This window comes from Cyanistes caeruleus, chromosome 2 (genome assembly GCF_971803275.1).
Source record: "Cyanistes caeruleus chromosome 2, bCyaCae1.hap1.1, whole genome shotgun sequence".
Lineage (NCBI taxonomy): Eukaryota > Metazoa > Chordata > Aves > Passeriformes > Paridae > Cyanistes > Cyanistes caeruleus.
This window is the reverse complement of record NC_141702.1, coordinates 23,343,584-23,365,905: the sequence shown is the minus strand read 5'-3', so window position 1 is coordinate 23,365,905 and position 22,322 is coordinate 23,343,584. Positions and strand designations below refer to the sequence as shown.

General features: G+C 33.5%; 2 protein-coding genes across 5 annotated transcripts in view; one reads left to right on the top strand and one right to left on the bottom strand.

Moving 5' to 3' along the window:
- ANGPT2 (angiopoietin 2) overlaps window positions 1–21,439 on the top strand; it is a 41,882-nt gene extending 20,443 nt beyond the window's left edge. Inside the window, exons 2-9 of one of the 2 annotated variants that reach the window (XM_086876033.1) lie at window positions 2,075–2,230; window positions 4,281–4,402; window positions 6,034–6,266; window positions 8,512–8,639; window positions 14,781–14,882; window positions 15,407–15,573; window positions 18,662–18,792; window positions 20,156–21,439. In XM_086876033.1, coding sequence (XP_086732159.1) covers window positions 2,075–2,230; window positions 4,281–4,402; window positions 6,034–6,266; window positions 8,512–8,639; window positions 14,781–14,882; window positions 15,407–15,573; window positions 18,662–18,792; window positions 20,156–20,316 — 1,200 coding nt within the window. In that variant the 3' untranslated portion in view covers window positions 20,317–21,439. The remainder of the gene's footprint in view (window positions 1–2,074; window positions 2,231–4,280; window positions 4,403–6,033; window positions 6,267–8,511; window positions 8,640–14,780; window positions 14,883–15,406; window positions 15,574–18,661; window positions 18,793–20,155) is intronic. The other variant, XM_086876034.1, reaches the window with a different exon arrangement.
- MCPH1 (microcephalin 1) overlaps window positions 1–22,322 on the bottom strand; it is a 132,341-nt gene that overhangs the window by 58,514 nt on the left and 51,505 nt on the right. The window lies entirely within an intron of this gene.

Sequence of the window (22,322 nt, the reverse complement as noted above, 5' to 3'; positions counted from 1 at the left end):
TTTAGTCCTTTGACTGTGGTGCACAAGTACCAATTTGCATTGCTTTTTAAAATAAATTATCACTATACTCTGACATCTCATAGTCTAATGATCAAGGACCAAAGATATCGTACTATTACTACTCAGTTAGAAGGCACTGATCGTTGTGCAACTTAAAAGAAAAAGCTAAATAGGTCACCAAATAATTAAAAAAATTCCAACATGTTTGGTCAAATTAGATTTCTGTCTGGGTGGAGAAGCTTTTGAATATGAGGAAGAGACTGGAGCAAAAGGTAACACTCAAGAATCAACCATGTGAATAGTGAACAACTCTACCATAGTATGATGGCAATTGAAGATACCCATGTTAAATTATTATACCAAAACTCAGTTGATTGTATGCTTACTTGTAGTATTCAAAAAGATCATTATGCAAAGAGCATGTAAAGGCTGCCTAAAGACTGGTTTTAAGTCTTTGTGGTACACTTGAGAAGTAAGTATGTTTATGGAGCAGAACAGTAGATGCCAGGTCAGAAATCTCCCTGTTGTGCATTGCAGTTCACCAGCTGCATGGGAACACTGAAGTGAACAAACACATACTGCTTTGACAGTTTGGTCACACTGGGCATCAAGAAATAATGGTCACTTCAAATGTAAGAATATACTACCAGTTTTAGAGGTTTTGATTTCCTAATATACCTGGTTTTCTTCATTTGCCAGCTTTAAAAAGCAGCTGTGAAGTAAGAAAAATTAAAAGTGAAGCAAGAAAACAAGAAAGCCCTTGTTCAAGTAATATTTAAAGGGGGAACCTTAAATATTCAAAGCTGATAGATCTGCTCATTGATCTTTAGCTGGTTGGAAGTAGAATGGTTATAGCTGAACAGAGGCTTATAGAATATTAAATCACAAGATGCTTTTTCCTCGCTGATCTCAAAAGTAGCCACAAAATAAAGTCCTTACTACAAGCCATCATTAATATCAACATAAGACTATCAAAATATTATTTTTTTTAAAAATCAAGATATCAACCTGTTCTACCATTTCACTTAGATTAGGAATTGGTAATGTATTACCATTTGTGCTTAATGACACAAAATATTTTTTACTAGTTAGTATCCTCTTTGTAGGTAGAGCACTAAGCGCAAGATTTATTATGATTCTTTTAATAGAACAGTGCTGGAGTGAAGTAGGAGTTTGATTCTAGAAATTTCCTCAGTGAATGGAAAAAAATGAAGTCTTGTGGCCTGGACTTTTATGAATTCAAACATAAGCAATGATACATTAAAGAAATATGAAACATTTGCAATTACTGACTGAGAAATAAAGAAGTGTGAAGAAAAAACAAACTGCTTTTTCATAATCCAAACAGGTAGAAAGGAAGAATTACACAAAAGGCTACTTTAATTTTCTCCTTGCTACTTATTTGCTCCTTACTTTCCTTGAAAGCAGGGTACTCTGTTATAAAATGACTACTAAAAAAGCCTTATTATTTTAGACAGAAATTACTTCAGTCTAGTATTTTAAGCAATTTTTGTATTCTTTAATATTAAGCACTTAAAGTATTTATAGTTTTTTCTACTGCTTTGTGTCTTTATTTGAAATTCTCTCTGATAAAAATGTACACATAACAGTGTTAACTGACATCTGACCTCTTCTCTGACTTCTAGTCATGTGATGAAAAATGCTTTTAAAATAGTTAAGTGTAAATACAGGAAGATGACTAAACTCCTAAACTTTTATCTTCTAAAAAACTCCCATTGCTGCCAAAGCTGGTGAAGCTCCTCTGGTGGTTACAATGGTGGGAGCACTAGGGCAGAAAGTCTTCCAAGTGCCTGCAAGCACTTTCATCACTGTGCCTACCACCTAACTCCTGCAAATCTCTGTTCCTGCCTTTAGAAAATGAGTGGCTACACATTCCTTGTCACATTTGGTCTTCCTCTCACAAAGCTTAACGTTGAGAAACTTAACATAAATACATAACAGACAAGGACAAGGACCAAATTTGTTTAGCAAGGCTGCCAAGAGGCTTACTGTACTACCCCCTTTCCAACATTTAAAGAATGCAACTATCTTCTCTCTTTCCTTTCCCATGTAGCTTGAGAATTACATTCAAGACAGTATGAAGAAAGAAATGGTAGAGATCCAGCAAACTGCAGTACAGAACCAGACTGCAGTAATGATTGAAATAGGCACAAACTTGCTAAATCAAACAGCTGAACAGACCCGCAAATTAACAGATGTTGAAGCACAAGTAAGTAATGAATTTCAACCTCAAAATGCTTCTGCTTCCCAAATACTACAGCTACACATTTAACACTGTTTAGTGTTACACACTTCTGCTGAACAATTAGAAGTCAATCGTTATGACCCACAGTTCTACCCCACTAAAGGAAACATTCATATTTGATAACGAATAGTTCCATCTCAAGCCCAGTGTTGTCACTTGAGTGATTTTCATTTCAGTATTATTTTAAGTCTAGAAAGACAATTGTTAAATTAATCTTTAAAGAGAATGTATTTAAAACTACTATACTATATCCAGGTATCAGTTGGGTCCTAGTATGCTTTATATGACCCTCTCATTACTAATCTAAGCTAAACGAGTCTCTTCAAACTGTCTTTGTTCCATTTACCAGCTTAATTGCTTTTTTTAAACAGAATCTTTCCTTTTTTATTTTTTTAACTTATCAAGAGAACTATGTCTTTTTAATTAATGTTTTCACAGATAACTAAATGGATTAACAGTTCATTTCCAGTACAATGCACTGTGTTATGGTTAAAAAAGGGGTACCTACACAAATCTGAGATTAATAAAAAATAAATTAGGAGACTACTCAAAAAGTATATTCACACAGAAGTAAACTTGTCTACTGTACATTTGTACATTTAACTTCAAACAAAGACAAATGGGTTCTATTTGAAAAGCATTAAGTACAAAAAGACATTGTATTAAACAGAATGCAGATACTAGTAGAAGGCCAAGTCCAATCCATGTAGAGTGGTATGCATTTGTAGTTTTGCAGACATGGTAGGAAGAGGCAGATCTATAATTGCCAAAACAAATAATGGATATATCATGCAGCACATAACATTTTGTATAATATAAAAAGTATGCAAAGTCTAAAATCCTTGTTAGACATTTTACTTATCTGTAGAATTCATCCAATGAGATAAATTACATTTTTTAACCTAAATCAAGACTTTGTGAACTCTTTGATAAACTGGTAATACATAGCTCATAGGCATACTGAGTTCAACTTTCATTGTATTATTCAGGAGCCTAACATTTTGCACATGTTGAGAGAATTTATTTATTAATTCACAGTAATGTCTTTATGGAAATTACTCAATTATTTTCTGCTTAGAGGAAGAAAATCATCACTGTAACTTTCCTTCTCTGCTTGAAATTACTGGTGACTGGGTTAAGGGCTTAATTAGCAACATAAGGAAATTAACCAAACAATTGCTCTCTCAAGGACATTTACTTTTGGCAATAGTTTTCAATTACACTTAAGTGTGAAATCATGTCCTGAATGACTGTTTAACATGAAGGACATGAGTAATCAATTCTTCCTGTCAAGGAAAGCCAGATTCTTTTGAATTAAAAAAAGCTATTCTAAAACAATGAGAAAATATTTCTAGAAAACTTGCCTCAAAGTAAAGCAATACAAACTATAGGGTATCTTACATGTTTCCTAATACCTGCATTTCTTCATTTAAAGATGCAAATAAATGCATTTACACCATGCATAGAGAAAAGGTGATATTAAATTAAAAGAATGAATCTACTAAAGTTCACATGATAAACACTTCAAAATATAATTTGTGATTGAGTAAAATAGCTAGGAGAGAACTACCAAAGGGTTTCAGGACTGTGCCAAGATTTCATTGAGTAAGAGACTTAGTTTCAACACCAGATGGGGAAAACAATTCAACTTATTCTTTGAGCCACAACCATAATAGTTCCAGTAATGAAATAAGAATTATCATAACAGAGGGAATAGTATAACAACAAAGCTAAAGTACACAGTAACTCTCATCAGAAACATAGCATACTACTGAAATATTCCAAATAATATACGATAGTGTGACAACAAAATTAGTGCAACTCTGTGTATTCTTCTTCATTCTGATTCTATGAACATTTGTGCCTAAATTAAGAGTTGAAAAATACTTTTTTAATCATAGGTCTACATAGAGATTTGCATGATTTCACATATTACTTGCACAATAAATAAAATTACCATTTATTTAAAAGAAGTATCTTTTAAAATAAGTAATTTTTTTGTAAATTTTTTTAGGTATTAAACCAGACAACCCGACTTGAACTTCAGCTTTTGGAACACTCTCTTTCAACAAACAAACTAGAAAGACAGATTTCAGATCAAACCAATGAGATAACTAAATTACAAGAAAAAAACAGGTAAGTTTGCACAGCCCAACAAAACGCTGTTCCATGAAGTGCCCTTCTAATAGTTTTAGAAACAAATGTACTCAAGGAGGAAAATAAAGGTTTGTACACAAGCTTTCCAAACTTATTACAAAGTGTTACCCGTAGTTGTTACAAAGGTCACATATTACTTAAAGCCTAGGAGATTGATGCAGGTTTATTCTTGCATTCTATTTATATATTGTTCTTCACTATTTAAAATTGTCTTTTATATGAGGAACTTAAGGCTAAAACTGAAACAGTACTTCAATTGCACCCAATTTATATTTTTCTTTAGATTTATCCAGATGAATTTGATGTAACCTGATTCAAAGTACTTGAAAGTAAACACATCTCTAAAATTTTATTTCCATGTAGTACACAATGATCCTAATGATTAACCAGGTCATTGCTACAATTTTTATCTAATGTAGTGAGAAAAATAAACCCCTAATCATATTCAGTGTTCCTTAAGAGTCAGTGTTTTGAAATTGACCAATATCCAACTATTACTCCTGTCCTTTTCTGTACTTGGCTGTGTTCCAAAGGCTCATACCTTTTTTCAGCTAGTTTCATTTCCATATCACCGTGGTCTTATTTTACTTTTGGCAATAAATGGTTTACAGAGGAATCTAAAAGCAGCAATAACAGTAAGTTTTCTCCTTCAAAGCAATGTTTTTCAATGAGAACCATATGTGCAAAGTACTTTTTCTTTGAAAGAATTAGCTTAAGAAACCCAGGAGACGTGTTTTGACATTTTTGTTCACTACTCTACTACATTTATATATGTTCCCTAAAGGTTTTATCTACCAACTTAAGAAAAACAAGCATCCTTATCAAATGGAAAGCAGAGGAAACAGTGATTTTTAAAAGGTCACTTTTTTTGGTGTTGAACTCAGCAGACTTTAGGTTACCCTTGTAACATCCACATAAAACACAAAAGCATTGTTTCTCACCTAACAAAATACAATCTGCATTGAACTAATCTGCTTGAAACATAATTATATATAAGGTTCAGGATTTTTTTTTTTTTCAGTAACAGCAGTAGATTTTAGGTGAATTTCTCTCTTCTGACTATGCATCTTTTAACATCAGCTTTCTCAGAGTCTATATCAGAACAATTAGCAGTGAAATAATGTTCCTAGCCAGTTCCCCAATAATACCAGCTCCAAAACCGGAGAAGGATAATCCACCTTCAAATAGTTATTTGCACTTTTCCCTGTCTTAATGCCATAACATTTATATTAAATATGTATTTTATTATAGGGTATTTGAAATGTTCAGTTACCATCTTTAAATAAGTTTCATCTTTTAACAGGGTAAACCTATGAAAGCTTAGTCACTCTACCTTTTCTTTAATAATGTTGAATTATCAAACACAATTATTACACTTTTAAAACCTGCAATACAGACTGTAGTAGATAATATTGTTTATTAGTGCATCTATATAATAAATTAAAGCATATGTATCAAAACTAAACTTTCATTTAGTTGTCTATTGCTTGGATAGCATCAGAGAATGAAGTTGAGTGTTTATGGAGAAAGAAACTTATACAACATGCTTGATTCTCTTGACATCATCTCAAAATTGTTTCTGGAGAGCCTAATTATAATCTTTTATTTAGCTTTTTAGAAAAAAGAGTTCTTGAAATGGAAGACAAACACATGCTTCAGCTGAAGTCAATAAAAGATGAAAAAGATCAACTTCAAGTCCTAGTAACCAGACAGAACTCTATTATAGAAGAACTAGAAAAACAGTTAGTTACAGCTACAGTAAACAACTCAGTTCTGCAAAAACAGCAACATGATCTGATGGAGACGGTTCATAGCTTGCTTACTATGATATCAACACCAAACTGTAAGTTAAAGCAAACATGCTTATATAATTTCAGTGCTATTTCCTAATTTGTGTACAATGGTACCTATAGTCCTACAACTAGTTCTGATACACTTCTGCTTTTCAAAAGTCTGTATTTTTTGCCTTAAATTCGGCATCTGGATTAATTAACCTACTTTTTAGAGGGTGGGAGAAACAACCACATTCACGTGTTTTCTTTTCAACATTTTGTTTATCTTCTCTGGTTTGTTCATCTTCTTTACCAATTCTTCAGTGGTTCAACAAAATATAGCTATGCCAAGTATCATTCATCTCACATGGCATTCACATGTGTAGCAGTATACACTCCCTTGGCCATGTATCTTTGTGAGACTGCATATCGTAGGCCTGCAACTTTTCTTCCTGGCTCACAGATACTGTTTCTGCCACCTCTCATTGCTTCATGTACATGGAGTTTATCAAAGAAAGGATCAATTATAGTGGCTACCAAAGGCAAAGGAATAAGCACAGGCATGAATTAGCCCCCAAAACCAGAAAGCACCAGGCCAGGGCAGCAGATACTCCCACAAGTTCTTCACCAAGGTATCCTTGTTCATCCTAAAAATCACTCAGCCTAGCAAACTTTATAGGCAATAATCTCACCCCTAAATGCCTGACAACCCTGGAACAAATCAGCATAGCTTCCAGATTTATGCAGATTAATGTGCTCCATAAAAAACCCACACAAACCATAAACTGAAAGTTATGGCTACATAGGATTTAAACATTCAGTGCCTTGAGTTTCATGTCTGATATGGAACTTGGACAGATTAAGAATCTGTTCTAAAAGACTGCAGAATCTGGCACAGTTGCCTGTAAAGTTCTCAGAGCTGAAAATACACAAGCATACAGTACCCCTAAAGAAAATATTTAAAATTAAATACTGGGAAAAAATGTTAAAAGTTGTTATTAGAACTTAAAAGACATTATAGGTGGTCTATGATACATTACTGTAAGGTGGATGACAGAAAAAGAAAAGGGAGTTTGGAAGTCCTCACTTTAAGTACTGTCCTATATGTTATTATCATAACATAGGTTTTTCTAAACAAAGTAAATTCCAGGGTTTTTTTTCTTAATAACTGACGCTATTCCCTTAAATACCACGGCTGTACATGTTCCTGCTGATGTTATCTGCTATGCTAGTGCACAAATAAGTAAACAAGTCAAAGTCATGTTGGCTACAGCACCATTAAACCCAGAGTGGAAAAAATAATGAGTGTTTGCCAAAAAGACAAAATTAGCAGGGAAAGCTTCTAAGACAGTATGCAAACAATAGAGTGTGGAAAAGCAATTAAAACACTGAATGTGTTATTTTTCTATTTAAGGCAAAGCACTTAAACAGGTAAATAATGAATAACCAAGCTAAAAAGAACATAATAACCAACTGTAATATAAGCACGTATTTATATGGCACCTAAACCTTTGTAGTAACTGACTGTGATTGTTAGATTAAATTAAAAGGGAAAATACACAGAACCAACCCCAAAAGGATCAAATATGAAATATCAGTCAGCAGGCAAAATGCCAGGAAATTCCAACCTCCATAGTTAATAAAGAACTGAACAAAAAGATGAGCCTTAGATTATTCTTTTGAATAAGTAGGCTTAGACATATGAAAATGTATTTTTTACACAAATGAATTCCAGAAGGTATGTCTTTAGTGAGTTGGGCTGAGCTACCAAGCTTCTGCTAGGTACATACAAAGTTGTTCCTGCTCAGCACAGTGGCAAAAAAAAAAAAAAAAAAGCTTTAAACTTTTTAAGGGTAGTTCCACCAGCCTGATGCATTATAAAAGGTTTCATAACTTACTTCACAATATAAGAGTACTGGCCAAAAGTCATTATTAACATAATCACTTGCTACTTAGATATGTATATAATAGTAGTTAATGCATGCATAGGTTGTAATGCATGTAGAAGTCCAGCCAGGACAATGAGTGGAAGCAGAAACTGTTCAACTAAATGAGATCCAGTATCTTGACTTTTCTCATTCAACATACCAAGTGTTGGAACTTTTCAACCTATCCAACAACCACAGTCCTATCAGAATAATGTCTCTAAATGATACAAAGTAACAACACACATAATAAATACCTTGATCTGTCATTTCTTTCAGGACCAAACATACTTTTTTGAACTGCTTTAAGCCAATTACACCATAAATTGATTCTTAGTAACTTTCATTCATCTCCTCTTAATGCTTTCAATTTCTATTGTATTTTCTACAGCTAAGAACAACTTCATAGCCAAAGAAGAACAAATCAGCTTCAAAGACTGTGCTGAAGCTTTCAAATCTGGACTGACAACAAGTGGAATCTACACTTTAACAGTTTCAAACACTGCACAAGAGAAGAAGGTAGTATGTCTACAAAGAGCTACCTAGGCATACTGCATGTTAAAGGTTATTTGATCTGGCAAATATGATATTTTAAAGGGTAGTTAATTGATAAGTTTACTATTTATCAATTTTTTTTATAAGTATTTCATCACTCCTAGATCTGAGTATCTCACAGGAAGAAAAAAAGTCCTTCAGGTGAAATCTTGGCTCAGTTGAAATAAATAACATTTTGTTGTTTGTTTCACCGGGCCAGAATTTCATTCTTTTTTCCACATAATTAATGTAATTAAATTAATAAGGAGCTGTAATTTCTTCATAAAATCTGTGACTCCAACAGAGTTGCTCTGCATGATCTGCAGACTCCTGTCTCCTTTAAGTTCTTAGTTCCTTCATATGCCCAAGGCTCTTCAGGTGGCAAAAGGAGTTAAAGACAGGGGCATGGAAGATTACTCATGGATTTATAGAAATGAAAGCAATCTAGTAGTACTGGACTCATGTAGGGGTTTCAGTTCTTTGTATCACAGAATTTTAAGGACATTTGTTTAACAATTAGATTAACTATTAGACACTGTCTAACAGAGAGGACTTCTCTGGAAAATAGTGCTCTGGAAAATACTACTACTAATTAATAGAAAAGGTGAGTTCGCAGGTGTTTCATTAGATCAGTTTAAAACCCTCTATGGATATTTTTTCCCCAATGTGTTTACTGAAATGAACTTCAATATCAGTTTAAATTAAAGCAGTATGCCATACCTCTGTAGAAGAGACCTTGGATTATACACTGGATGCCTGACAGAGATGCTCCATCTACTGAAGTAAATAAAATGATAAAGCTTCAGACAGTATAATTTAGTACAAATAATCAATGGAATTTGAAAGGGAGAAAAGTCCCAGGTGGACTTTGAGGATAAAGAACTAAAAACCTGGGGCAAGCATTTGGAGGAGTGGGGGCTCACATGATGAAGGCACAGCAGGCTGAGGAGGCTAAGGGACATATGAATATTAAAAAAATGCTTAATATATTTCTTAGACAAACAATAAATAATTTTATGATGTTTTTATTTTCTAATTTCTACTGTAGATATTTCCTTTACACAAAAAAATAAATATTTTACAGAATTCCTAAGGCTGTACTTCACTGCATCAGAAAAATTAACAGAAAATGTAAAAATGCAGTGGAAAAAGAGGTGCAATATGGAAAAGGAGTTGGTAAAGCTCTGACAGAGAAAGCATTTTTTTCCCAAGCAAAAGTTTAGAAATAAAGTTCATCAGTGACTAGCCTTTGAAGTACCAGAACTTCATTTAGCCCAAGCCAGACTGAAATCTTTACACTTACAAATGTCTCAGCTAAAAGAAATAAGCAATTTGTTTTAATTTTTAATAAAAAATACTATAGATAAAACCTGTAATTTTTTGTAGATACATTTAGAGGAATTTTTTGCAGTCTGTTTCACTTGGGGAAAAAAAAAGCTGGTTTTCCTTTGGAATAATCTGGACTAAATATATCCATTTCACAAGAAAATTAGTTACATAAGATGCAATGAAGTGTTTTACATGAAGCTGAATGGCATTTAAATAGCATAGATATCTAAAATCACAATTTTTAACGCTAAAGGAGATGAAAGCTCCTGCATCTCTAAAGTAATAGAATGCAGCAGTCCTTGTTAGATGACTCAGGAAGGTTTACATTCCTTGGATCTCTCACTATGACTTGTCTCAAGCTTATATTTTTGGTTTTAATTTTACTGTCAAATACAGTATAAAAAGCATGCATACTTTCTAAGTTCATGACATATTACAGAATAAAAATTTGTCATAAACTTTTAACACTGCATTTTCAAAAGTACAAAACTACAAATTTCATAGACTATAAAATACTAAATGCTTTACATTTGAATATGGAGGCTTAAAATACTTAATGAAAATACCCACTTTGGTAATATACTAGGTTAAAAAGGTAGTTCAAATGTAATAATTTCCCTTAGTATTAAATCAGTCAATAATATTAAAGAATTAAAATCTTAGTCTGTCCATTTCAGATAGAAAAAGACAGGGAAGGTTTGACTTACCATATGACATTGAAAATAAGAGACTAAAAAGTTTTAACCTGATGCTGATTTTTTATACAAATATAAATGCATAAGAGGAGTTGTCAAGGGAAGTGAAGGTTAGGGACAATCAACACGTTACACTATTTTCAACTGTTTATGATGTGGCTAGCTACTCAGACCAGGAAACAGAGTGACCTTTTTTATTTGCCAAAAGTGCTGCAGTGCTGTTTATGTTTTCGTCTTTTCCTCTTGTAACACCTTCTGACCTCCCAGCAGGCTTATAAACAACTTCAGTGTAATCTGTAACTGATCCCACGTTACTAATTTGTCTCCCATCATAATCCAAAACTAAGGAATTGCATATGACAACTGAGAGGAAAACAAATATTCAATTCCATTAATATTTTCAAACTTTCCTGTTCTGCACCAGGACAAAAGCTAAGTCCTTTTAGAAACGCTGAGGAAAACACCAAAGGACTGCTGACACAAGGAAAAACGGCAGAGGCAAAACTATGGAAAGTCAATAGTTTTATGCTTACAGCAACCTCATGAACCAATTAGACTGTAGTTGTTACCTAGTCACATTTCTAGGAGATAGAGATAGCAGAATACAAAAATCATTGGACATAATGAGTCAGAAGACATTCTATGTCACTGGACATTATATGTCTTATTATGTCACTAGACATAATTACTTAAGTGTTCAGACAACAGCTGAAAGTGATGCACAGGGTCACTGCAAAGATGTGGCAACTGCACTTGCTTTGCTATAAAAACTGCAGTGGCTCTTCATCCTGATAACTCAGCCTGAGCCTTACCATTTACAAAGTAGGTCTGAAAACACTTATATCCAAATACCCTCTTACAGTGCTACAGCTGCTAGAACTGTAAGTACTGAAGCAGTTCACAAGATACATCAAACACTCCCTGATCTAATTTGTTGTAACTTGAGAGGCTAATCTCTTTATTCTTTTTGGCATTTGTTTGAAGACTCCTGCTGCCTGCCTAATCTTGGTATCTATTTTTACTAGTTTTATAAAACGTTACATATCTTTCTTTGAATATAAAACCTAGAATAGGTTGAAAGATCATAAAAGTTCTATTCTAGTAATGGGTGTTAGGAGAAACACTTAGAGTTGACTGACATTAAATTTTTGGTGTGGAAAAATTACACTCCCAAATCTATGTAAACTTTTAAAAATTGTTACTGGTAAGAAAAATCAACATGAGGTTTTTATGGTCATCTCTTCTTCAATTTCTCATTATCTTTTTCAGTTCCTAGCATGTTGCTTTTTCCTTTGGGATCTAATTTGCTGTACTCCAGCATTTATCTCAAATCATCTATAGAATCTATTAAAGCTAGTTGTTTTACCATTCACTTAAAAAAAATGGATATTGCCTGTGACAGGAATATTTTATGATAGACATTCACAGTCATTCACTATTTATACATTAAATTATTTCATTATAACAAAATAAAGTGCTATTTAAAGCATTGATTTTTTTCAAAGTATTAATTCCAACTAAATTGAAATTTAGATGATAGGTGTAAAGGAAATTGCACGTAACATTCAAAACCATCAATTAACATCTACAATAGCAATATCAGACTGAACCCATCACTCAAGTAAATTAATACATGGCCTCCCACTGTACACAGTTAAAAACAACATATTTCAGAGAAGGGTGAAACAGTTCTATTTTCTTGCTTCTACAACCAGTGATATTTGATCATTGTTAAATCAACTTTTTAACTAGTATTGATGCTTAAAAAAAGTATTTGCATCTGCTTTAGCCCATTCCTAGTATCCCTCTTCATAGCCCCCTGTGGAAATTAGTTTCCACATATACATTACATCATGAGTTAGCCTTCTAAAACAGACTGATCTTCTCTTACAATACCTCCTCTTCAGCCTTTCCTTTGAAAGAAATTTTTATTTTAACTAAATTAATTTATACAATATTATCAAATTTTTACCAGTCATTAAATACAGATGTTAGTAAAGCCAAACAAAAAATAGACTTTGAGGTGTAAGGAATTGCATACATCAGTATAAACTGAGGTTGCTGCTTTCAATTAAATTCTAATCACTAGACAAACTTTAAAAAGTAATCCCTTATCCAACTCTTTTCCTTACTTATTTTATCTTCCCTAAAAATCATCTACTGAATGTCTTGTGATTCTCTGATGTTGAAGAGTTTGCTGCAAGCTGAATGTACAGTATCTGCTTTGGATTTCCAATGAGCAACAGTCTGTTGAAACACTAATATATTTGATATTTGCAGCTGTAAGGATTTTTTTTTTCCTTTCAAAGGTCTGACACCCTTCAACATTATCTATGACACTGCTTGAACTGTAAATACTCTGATTTATATAGAGATGTGAGTGTATAACATAAGTAAAATACACATACCCTAAAAGAGCCAACTATATTGAAAACTTAGTAAGGAGCACACTTTACTTCCCAAAATGACATACCTAACCACTACCAAAGCACAGAAGGAAACTGGCTTCTCTGAAGTCATACTTTTTCAATGAATTTCCAGGATGTCTAACAGTTCAAAGAGCTCAAATCTGATAACTGCTGACACTGATAAGACAGTCTCCCATAGAAGAGGATGAAAAAGACATTACAGCTTCAGTGTTACTCAGTCATGATTTGGGGCATTTATAGGCATAGTGACAAGCAGCAGTGAGGCAAGAAGAAAGACTACTGAGAGGACTGTTAAACAAAGAAGGAAACATCCAAATTCATAATTAAATACTTGCCTAGTGTATTTTAAAATTATTTATTTAATTACTCTACAGATGAAATATCCTAGCTAAGTGTAGTAAGTCAGCTCTTGCCTATACTACTATAATTGGGAAGACACCACTTATTGGATGAAAGATCTAGAATACAGATTAGAAGTTAATGTAGTTTAATACTCAAACTGGAATTCAAAAATTTTCAAAGATGTGAAGTGATTTTGAAGAAGGCTTTGAACTTCAATATCTTGGCAGAAAGTGGTAAAAAAAATTTAAACGTCCAAATGAGAAAATATTAACTGAGAATTCTTCAAACAGGAATACTTGTTCAAGAAACTCAATATCTTTCTTAAAGATAGTATTGGTACTAACATGCAATTTAAAGGGATACTGACTTCAGTTTGACTTTCACTGTACTGTCATACACCAGGTTAGCTCCACTGACTTCACTCATCTAGTTATAAGTTCTGTTAGTTTTGGAAAAGCAGAATTAGATGCAACAATTTGAGATCCTTTCTCAGGAAAATTTGTACTAGATATTCTCATATTAAAAAACAATTATTATTAATTTATCCCCTACTACTCCCAAACATCACTCCAAAATTCCAATTAATTTTCAAAAGACTTTTTTCCCGTCAGCATTTCCCAAGTATATCAGCATTTTCAGTAATACCTTTCACATCTGACACTGAAGTGATTTAATCTGGGAGACTGATTGAACAAGTCACCTATAAACTTGAATTTTACTGTGCCAGGGATACACTTATTGGGTATGCTAAAACTGAGTTCAGTGAACTGTTTCTTATGTATCAGTCTCTTCAAATTTTTAGGAATAACTTGGTAAATTCAAAGGTGATTTATGAACATTTGGAAACATCTTATAGGTGTTACTTTTTGTTCAAGCATAGAAGATGTTCATCGTAGTCTGTATAATAACATGGCTTTAAGACACAGCTTTCAGATAATACACTTAGATTTAAGTTTGGGGTCAGACCACTTGCAAAGGCACTGAACAATAACTGATAAAAAAAATTGTTTCAGTTTGTTCATTGCCTGAATTTAACAGTATCTATACTCTGACAAGTCATAGGAAAGTTGAATGTATCTCACAAAAGAGATGGAGAAGTGAAAAATGTAATTTGTTAAGGTATTCTGTTAAGTGTGATATGTACTGAGCAATCACATTTATTTGTGGACAACCACAACTAATTTGTATGAAAGCTATGAAAACTTGCATTTTTAGGTTAACTCATGTTTTGCACACGATTTGCCACTATACAGAATGATGCAAATTACATGATTTCTGGTTTTGATTTTGTGACTGCATGCACTTAGGCTGTTACATGCTTACTCTGGTAGGTCTACTGTGACATGGAAACTGGTGGAGGAGGTTGGACAGTTATTCAGAAACGAGAAGATGGCAGTGTGGACTTCCACCGGACATGGAAGGAGTACAAGATGGTAAACAGTGCTCTCTGAAGCCTGAATATCAGCTTTTATTATTTGAAATCTAATATGCTAAAGTTATATTTATAGCATCTTTAGAATGTAAGCAACTTTAAAAAGTTGTCTTTGTCCTCAGATTCTCATTTTGAAAATGTCAAAGTAGTATAAGTTGTTTGCCTAAGCAGACTTGCAAGTGTGATGTTTGTTTTTAAAGAGAAACCTTACTTTTTTTTAATCAACTGTTCCATCATATGTCTACATTTTTTGAGATGTTTATATTTGTGTTTCTAGTGGCAACAGTAGGAACTGCTCCAAGTCTACTAAGTAATATTGATTCACTGTTTCAGATTCCTGAGCTTATCTTTGCTGAAATCAACTTTTTGAAACATTATGGATCAATAATCCCCATGGATACAGTAAAATTCTTAATTGCAGGCTGAAAACTATTAAACCTAAAAACTGATAAAGTGATCATTTCAAACTGGAAGGAGAAAAACCTACCCTAACAAAGCTATTTAAATATACAACTTGAATTACAGGGATTTGGTGATCCTGCTGGGGAGTACTGGCTGGGAAATGAGTTTGTTTCTCAACTGACTAATCAGAAGCGATATGTTCTTAAAATACAACTGAAAGACTGGGAAGGAAATGAGGCATATTCATTGTATGACCACTTTTCTCTAGCAAGTGAAGAACAAAAATACAGGTAAGCAGAAAAATCAGATCTAATTAAAAAAAAAATCTGATAGTAATCCTTCTAAACTGTGTAGGTGCATGGCCTTATTTCATACAACTCATGACTATTTTCCAGTTCACTCAGAAAATGTTTTCTCCATTTTTCATCTCTTGCCTAAAAAAAAATTTCCAGAGGAGAAAATGTGTATTTGACTAGTGCATCCTGAGTGAGTATAACACAAAAAATGCAAAGATGATGAGATAGTATAGAATAAGATAAGAATCATTTGCCAATACAGTGCAAAGTCATTACAATAGGACCCTGCCTGCAGTTACTATAAAATCCTGATTCCCTGCAATAAATACATTTCTGGAAGGTGGATGACTAAAATGAATTACACTGCAAGGATTTTCCTTGTCAGTGGCTTCTAGGAACTGTTCTGTTCATAAAGTGCACACTGAGGTGATGTGGCCTTATCCTTCCATGAGTCATTGGCTTAGATTCTCAATAACTCTCCTGTGAATATGGAGCAAATGTGCATTTCACCCACCACTAACTTGTCAATCTAAACACCAAATTTTAATGGACCTATTTTTATGCTCTAATCCTGTAAAAAGTAAAGCTGCACAATTTCTTCTTAATTCTTGGTTAAAATAAAAAATAATACAAATTTTAAATAAATATTTTATATAAATATTATCATAGTATTTGTTATACACTTTAAATAGTATCATAGTATTACACATTTTGAAATAGTGTCAACCACAGCTGAAATATAAGGGCAGTTCATAGCTCATTCACCAGGTTCTCGATAAATAGTTTGATTTATTATACAAGAAACTAAAGTCTTCACAGTATAACAGATGCTTTCCTACTACATGAAATGTTTCTTTGTAAGAGTCATACAAATTCATGGAGCTTTGGGTGACTGGACAGAAAAATTGTCTACATTTAGATGAATTTCTCCAAGATCTCTAGCAACTATTTGTTGTACATAAAGTCAACCCAACACCTGAGAGAACTGATGCTGTTATTTCAACTCATGTCTTATATGCAAACAAAGCAATTCAAAACTATCAGCATCTGCCCCCCACAAAACGTTAGATCTTAATGCCTTGGTAGTATTTAGTTGTCTCAATTCCAAAGTAAATATTTTTTCATCTGGAAACAGTCAGAATCTACAGCAGATTTTTTTTTTAAAGTAATGTTTTAAAATACTTAGAAAGGCAACTTTTGCAAAATGGATGATTACCCTTGTCCATTTACAATAGTAAAAGATACTTACTGAAAACTAAGATGGTAAAAGCAATTTTATTACAATATGCAATTAAAAAAGTAATTAATCATAAAGTGGAGTGGTTTAAAGAATATATTTAAATTATGAAAAAGAAAAAAACCCTAAGAAAGTATTCAGTTAAGAATATCTTCCGTGCCCCATCCCTGGCAGTGCTAAGGCCAGGCTGAATGGGGCTTTGAGCAACCTCATCTAGTGGAAGGTGTCCCTGCCCATGGCAAAGGGGTTGGATCTAGATAATCTTTAAGGTCTCTTCTAACTCAAACAATTCTATGATTCTGTGATCTATTACATTAAAAAGATTAATACATTCTGAATGCTGGAAAGATTATGAGTTGGCCCAGAAACCTGAAATTTCTTCATATTAAACTGAGATCAGAATGGACTTTGTTTGAATCAAACTTCCTGATATCAAAGCTATGAAGTCAAACTAGGTTGCTCAGGGTTTTTCATTTGGATTTTGAAAACCTCCAGAGGTAGAGATGGCACAACCTACTTGTTTTACCTCAAGGTAAAAAGTTTTTCTGATATCCAGTAAGAATGTCTCATTTCAATTTCCATCCACTTCCTCTCATCTTCTGTTATACTAAGCTGTACCTTAAAAAAATTATTATTAATCATAAGTAAATAATACTATGCTTATATTAGACTTCAGATGATATTTGAAGACCCAGCCTAGGCTAATATATTATACTTGGAACCTTAAAAATAATTTAGGTTAGAAATTGGCTTACATAATTTTGAACTCATCTTAAGAAACAACAGTGATTTTTTTAAAAGGTAATTTAAAGAAAATCTGTAATGAACTGATCCTTTGAAACCTAAATGAATAAAAATGAATTAATTATATTTTAAAATAGGGAATATAAAATGGGTTAAAATAATCTGTTAAACTACCGAAGACCATTACTATCATAAGCAGAAAATTATATGCAAGATATAAACCGATTGGGGAACAAGTTACTTATCCTCAGAGTCAGTTATCCTCTTTAAACAAATAGAATACTTCTGAGAAACATAAGCTATTTGATACAGAAATGCAATCACTGAAAAGATACTGTGTGAGCAGAGGGTTCAAGTTCTCCCAATTCAAGGTAACACAGGAATAGTTGTGTAATTGTCCTGCCCAGTTTAGTGCCCCATCTCTCCCCACTGAGACTGCACTGGCACCCATGCAAGCAGATCCCAACAGTAGCAGCCTCAGTGAAAGGCTTTATGTACCTTGCCAGGGAAATGAAGCAAACTGAAATACTTTTGGTGAGCTAACAAAATTTATGAACAATGTGAAAAGGATGAGTAGTTAAGACAGTGGAAAGGGATATGAGAATACTGAGAAACTTCTAAAATATCATTCACTAGCTCATAATCAATACTCCTGGTAAGGCTGTTACCTCATATATATATGAGGTTGTAATGCTAAATTGCTGTGTTGTATGAACAACAGAATAGGAATAAAAAGTTTTGGTTTAAATATTTGAATGTAATAAAAATAACTGCACGTACTATTGCACTGAAGAGAAACAATGCACTTTCAGTATTAACAAATGTATGATCTGTATGAAAAACCTTAGAAGTTACTATCTACTTGCTCTCATTTTCTTCTATTATGACATGAACAAACACATGTTCATTAGAATATAGTGCTGACCATTTCTACTCGTATGAAAACATTGTGCTGAAAAACAGCTCACAGCAGTACATTGGCCAGAAGAGAATTAAACTACTTGAACAGGATATTTACTGCAAATTATTCCATCATTATTTTGCAGACAACTACCATCAACTTCCACGTAATAATTGTTTTTCCATTTTTCACTTCTACAGGATTTACCTTAAAGGACTTACTGGGACAGCGGGCAAAATAAGTAGTATAAGCCAACCAGGAAATGATTTTAGCACAAAGGATGCAGACAATGACAAATGTATTTGCAAATGTTCACAAATGCTAACAGGAGGTACGAATGTTTTTATGTTTCTCAGTCTTCCTATTTTTATTGGCACTGAAATTGTCTATGAGATAGTGATAATTTTGACTTAGTAAATTTTGATCATTAAAAAAGTTCAACACTCATGGATAGATATACTAGTATAGTGACTCCAGATGAAATATTTTACCATTTGACAAAAGTTAGTTAAAATAAAACAAGAGAAGTTAAAACTGGAGGGAAAATAAGTGCCTGAAGTTGAGGTACAAGAAAGTCTGTAATTGTGGAACTAATCAGAGACAGCAGATTCCTCTTCTGAGGAATGAGGTACACTCAGAGATGAAAACACAACTCCCTGCAAAAACCCTCTTTCAGAGATTCAGCTTGTCAGTGAAATGGCTCCTGATTCTTTAGGCACAAGCCCTTTCCCTAACTACCCAAGGAAAAACCCCCAGGAACTCCTGGGTGCTGCAAGTGCAGCAGAAGGGTACAAGAATTTAATTCTGTATTTCAATATAGTTATGAAGTGATAAAGATATACCACAGATATATCTACACTTTTCTAATGATTTTTCACTAGTTATATTTGAATTCTAGGTGGTGTTTTTATCTTCAACTACACAAGTAATTCTATATAATTTGTTAATCTGGAATTCCACATTCTGAAATGTAAACAAGTGTCTTGTAAATTTGGCTTCTCTTCCTGTTATCTCTTAAGCAATTGTTCATTTTCCTATAGCACAGGCTGCAAGAAAAAAAGACAGCTTCAGTTTATCCAAAAGGATAGTTGGAGTACTGCCCTGCAAAACAGAACACACACACTATCGCCACCATAACAGAAATACAAAAATATTATTTTATTAATAAAAAGAATTTTTTATTATGACCTACTAACAGGTCAGGACTATAAAGATGCAAAATACATTTGGGCTGTTTTTTTCTCCTTTTCCTTCTTATGAAATTCCAGGAGGTCTTGAACTGACCTGCCCAGAGTACTGAATAATTCCTCTAGAAAAAATTAAGAAAGGAGTTTAAATGTGTGAAGAACAGGAGTTTGCCAAAGAGTAGATAAAACCAAAGGCAACTCAGTATTGTTATAGTTCAAGTTGTGTTCTGCCTTCAGACTGTGAGAAATGTTTGATGTGGATAATAAATTGATTGAACTTTCCCTTCTCAATTTTCAAATACAATATATTGCATAAGATTCAATAATATGTAGTTGATACATAAATACATTTCCTTCCTGAGTTTGGGGCAAGGATTTTATACTGACGCTTCCAAATCATAAGAACAAAAAACTGGGTTTAGTTTTCTTTCTCAGTTCCAGAAACAAAGTGACCTTAAATACTATTTTGAGAATTACTTCTGCTGATGTTTGTCTTCTGTCTTGCAGGATGGTGGTTTGACGCATGTGGTCCTTCTAACCTCAATGGAATGTATTATCCATTACGACAGAACAACAACAAGTTTAATGGGATCAAGTGGTACTACTGGAAGGGCTCAGGATACTCTCTCAAAGCTACAACTATGATGATTCGACCAGCAGATTTCTAAATGCTTTGTCTTTATGTGAATTATGTATTTTATAGTCTTCAAAGACTTATTTTACCAAGCAACTTGTCTCATTTTTTCAAGCCCAGAAACATGCACTAGTGTTCTGAAGGGGTCAGTTCAGTACAGTTCCTGAACTGCAATCGCTTTGACCAGCTAAAGCTCATATTATTCAACCAGACCTAAACTCTAAAGCATCACCTGATACAACAGTGATTTGGCCAAATGACTCAATAAAAAGAACATCCAAGAAACCATCAGACAACTTAAGGACTCTGTTTTACTGACCATTTATGTTATGTATGTGTTAGTAAATAACTGGAACAGTGAAAAAAACCCTAAAATAGTTTTAGGAATATGCATTTTGCCTCACCACTGAACTTAAAACATTAATATAAAACACTGAGCTAGATCTAGAACTATTTATCTTTCTGTGTCATGTGTGCCCTTTATGTACATAAAAAAAATATTCTGTAATTAGCTCAATCCTATACTTAGGGAATACATTCTTTTGCCCCATAGTCTCCTAAACAATTTCTTACACTTATTTGAGGATTTTTTTCCAATAGCCTATATGACAATGTTTAACTGAGGACAAATAGCATTTCAATAGTTTGCATTTATTTTTGGGAACTATCATTTACAAATACCATAATTTTCTTCAGTCCATTTCAGTCACTGTCTTTAAATTACAGAAAATCCCTACAAATTAAAATATAGCATGTATTCCTATACATTTTTATGAAGAATGCACTTTTTTTCTTCCCTTGTCATTTACCTATAAAATAACTGACCAGTATTTTATAAACTGAGACAACGGCATTAACACCAGATGTCTGGTTGTCTATGACAATCATTTATCACCTGGTGCTGTAATATATCTATATGTTTTGTAAAAATAACCTAACTGAAAAACATATGCATGTTCTTTGATACAATTAAATTTATGCTTGTGACTTAAGATATAAATGACTACATTTTAAGAACAGGAAGAAAAATAATCTGAAAATTATCTAAGGTCACACTAGGGTTTTCTTTCAGTAAAGTTAGGGCTCCTCCCTAAAAGTTCTCTGTAGGTAGGCCCTTAATGTATGCCACAATGTGAATAAATTACTCTACTAGGCGATCTTTGTTTTTTTTCTCCCCTTCATTTTATTACTATATGTTTTAAAACTGTGTACTAAACACTGTGAATCAGATTGAGAAGATGTTTCTTCATACATCACAATAATTTAGTGGAGGTTTTTCTCCAAATTAAGTTTAGCTTTTAATTCTCATGCTTATTCTTTGCCTAATATTTTTGTAAAACTTTGATTTCAGCAGTTGACTGAATTAGTTACAATGCATGAACTTAACCCAAAACAAAACAAAAATCCCAGACATGTTTCTGAAAGCCAACTTAACAAAAGGTATTTTAAGGGCAACAAGGCTTGTGAAGGGTCTAAAAAAATACTGTATGAGGAGGGGGTGAGTGATCTGGGGTTGTTCAGATGGAGGAGGCTCAGGGGGCACCTCACTCCCTACAATCACCTGAAAGGAGATTGTAGTTAGGTGGGGTCTGGCTCCCCTTCTACTGTGCCAGCAGTGACAGGCCCAGAAGGAATGGCCTTAAGCTGAGAGAGGGGAGATTCAGATTAGATATTAGAAAAAAAAAAATTCATTTTTACAATGGTCAGGTATTGGAACAGGTTGCCCAGAGGTCATGAAGTCAGTATCCTTGGAGGTGTTCAAGAAGCATTTGGATCTGCTGGGTGATGTTTAGGGTTTATAGTGGAAGTGCTGGGTAGACAGTTGGACTGGATGATCCTGTAGGTGTTGCCCAACCTTGATGATTCTATGGTTCAATCTTGAGAACAGTAAATTGTTTGGAGAATTGAGTTTTTGAGATAGTTTTGAGGAATAATGATTAAACAGTTTTGCGAAATGTTTTTTATACTGACAATCATTAAAGGTGCTGTCAGAGTACCCACCACTCACACCACCACCACCATTCTTCCATTCTTCAGTGA